Source organism: Phalaenopsis equestris, unplaced genomic scaffold, assembly GCF_001263595.1.
Source record: "Phalaenopsis equestris unplaced genomic scaffold, ASM126359v1 Scaffold000522, whole genome shotgun sequence".
Lineage (NCBI taxonomy): Eukaryota > Viridiplantae > Streptophyta > Magnoliopsida > Asparagales > Orchidaceae > Phalaenopsis > Phalaenopsis equestris.
This window is the reverse complement of record NW_018164962.1, coordinates 989,321-991,947: the sequence shown is the minus strand read 5'-3', so window position 1 is coordinate 991,947 and position 2,627 is coordinate 989,321. Positions and strand designations below refer to the sequence as shown.

Here is a 2,627-nt window from a genome sequence, read left to right as displayed (position 1 = left end):
CTCCGCTCTGCTCCGCTTCGATCCAGCGTCTGTCCCGATATGGTATATGAGCCATACCATAACACTTTCTTTTAGAAAGTCTCTAAAATTTTCTAAAGATCGTTGTAGATTTTGAACTCAATTAAAGCCCAATTTATATGAGCTAAAAAGCAAGTTTCATTTTTAGCTAGTTGTATTTACCATCCTTCCGAGTGGAAGCTTTGTGGTAAGAAGTCGGGTTTGTCCGTGGAGCTGTAGTTCAGGGGAGAATCTCTCTCCAGTAAGCTGCTCAAAGGCTTTCCTTGATATCCTGCAAATAAAGGAGTATGGGCTTAATAAGTTTAACTGTTACCATTATAAATTTAAATGCATGTTTTTTTAAAATAGGATTACATTTTAATGCTTAATCCAATTTTTTATTATGGAAGTGCATTAGCTGATTTAAATTGGAAATTATAGTAGATTTTCTTCTGTATTTAATTTCAGATTAAAGCTATTTTGAATTTAAGTTATTCATTAAATTTGAAAAAAAATATTTATGTTTAATCGAGAAAACCAAATTTTATTGATATTAAATCGATTTCACCAATCAGTTACTTCAATAAATTTGATTTTGTCAAATAGATAAGTGAATTATCCAAATTAATTTTAAACAGACAAGTAATGACTGCCAGCTAATATTTATTTATTAGATAAAAATAAAATAAAATAAAAAGCACACTTGCCTGCAAAGTAGAGGGCCGACTCAATCCAGGTCATTTCTGCACAATCCTCTGCCGCCAACTTGAGTTCGGGAAAAAAAATCTTCATTATGAGGAGCAACTCTTTCTTGTCTCCAAGGAACAAGGAGTTGAAAGAAACCTGTAGTCTCTTAATCTTATTCTGACCATCAGCTTCGCAATCGTTTCCCAAAACCTTCCATATCGTTGTTATGAACAGCCTCTTGTCCGCCTTATAAGCCATTCGCTGCCATTTATCCACCACCTTTGTGGCTTCCTCCTCTAAAGTTCTTGAGACTGTGAAAACAGTTACCTTACTCGGAACAGCAACGAGCCTCAGCTTGTAAGCCAGAATCACCCCAAAGCTCGTCTCTCCTCCGCCTCTCAGCGCCCAGAATAGATCTTCGCCCATGGTTCCTCGATTCTTTATTTCTCCGCTTCCCACCACGAATCGGATGTCTTCCACGTTGTCGCTCGCTGACTCGAATGATCTGCATAAATAAATAGCATACGAGTTGAGTCGAGTCGAGTCCAACAACCCTCAATTTTAACTTGAATTTGATTGATTTTATATGGTTCGGAGCCAACTCACAAGCCGAAATAATAAGAAATTAATTAATATAAAATATAAATTCTATTTTATGAATATTTTTAATAATTAAGAAAAATCTTTAAATTTAATATATTTTTTTAAATATATTTAGTATAGTATTTTTTTTTTAACCAGTCAGCTCGTTGAATTGGGACTAGCTTGAAGTTGGCTTGTTAGCTCCTCTGTCTCACTTCACGGGCAAGCCCAAGCCAGCTCATAAGCACCCCTAGCTCCAATCATGCTTATCTTATTATATTCAAAATAAAGACCTGAGCATAGTCCTCAATCCTCCGCCGTTGAATTGTCCGCCTGCACCTAGGGACAGGGGCCGGCGGGGAAGGCGACAGTTCTGCTATGGTTGGCGATGGCGTAGTAGAGCTCGCCGAGAGTGGCTCCGGCATGCACCCAGGCTGTGGGGGAATGTGTATCAATGCTGATGGAAGAGAGGAATTGGAGGTCAATAAGCACAAATCGGCCGGAGGTGGGAACGAAGGACAGATCATCATCGTCATAGCCACCGCTGCTGGTGCGGATAGGGATGGCGAGGCTGCGAGAGCAGAGAACGGCGGCTTGGACGTGGGTTTCGATGGTGGGGACAAAGAGGAGAAGCGGTTTGAAGGAGTTCAGGAGGGTGCGGCTGCTTTGGACGGAGGAGAAGTATTGGTTGTAGAAAGCGGATTGGGGATTGAAGTGTTGTTTGGAGGGAACAGAGTGGTTGCGGAGGCATTGAACGTAGCTGTACTCGTCGTTAATAGTGGACTGATCAACCTTAATGGCGTGGGAGGAAAGTAAAAAGAATAGGAGAAGATTGAAGAGCGGGATGAGGAGGTTCTCCATCACTTTTTGCCTTGTTGGTTTATGGGTTTGGGGTGCATCAAGTTCCCAAGTGTTTAAATAGAAGTGAGATGTTGAAAGTTTTCAAAGTAGATATGAAGATGTTTTTTTTTTTTAATTATGACCAAATCAAGAAGTGGGGATTTAAATATATACATTCGACGTGAAATTTTATGTATTTATATGTTTAATGAATAGGTTTAACTATTTACTTATTATATAAACAAATACAAATATCCAGAAATTTTCACTAATTTTCTTTCACTTAATATAAGACACCTATCTAAGTTGCTAAATCAAGCCCATTTATCAAAATAGTTGAACTGATCTGATCATACTCAGTTTCTTTTAAAAAAACAGCAGCCAATTGGTGCAATTGCAGCTATCATAGAAGATATATAGTGTCCTGGAGCTAGCCTTTGACCTAGCCAAACCTCGTAGAGCAACGATGCATTTTTTACATGCAATTAATTGATATAGTATTGTGACGCTTGGTCTTGGCA

General features: G+C 38.8%; 1 protein-coding gene across 1 annotated transcript in view; it reads right to left on the bottom strand.

Annotated features, from left to right (window-relative positions):
• Window positions 1-2,127, bottom strand: part of LOC110028679 (berberine bridge enzyme-like 15) — a 14,717-nt gene extending 12,590 nt beyond the window's left edge. Inside the window, exons 1-3 of the mRNA XM_020730628.1 lie at window positions 1,614-2,127; window positions 705-1,175; window positions 181-289 (exon numbers count right to left, since the gene is read on the bottom strand). Of these exons, the coding sequence (XP_020586287.1) occupies window positions 181-289; window positions 705-1,175; window positions 1,614-2,127 (1,094 nt within the window). The remainder of the gene's footprint in view (window positions 1-180; window positions 290-704; window positions 1,176-1,613) is intronic.
• Window positions 2,128-2,627: the final 500 nt, after the last annotated feature.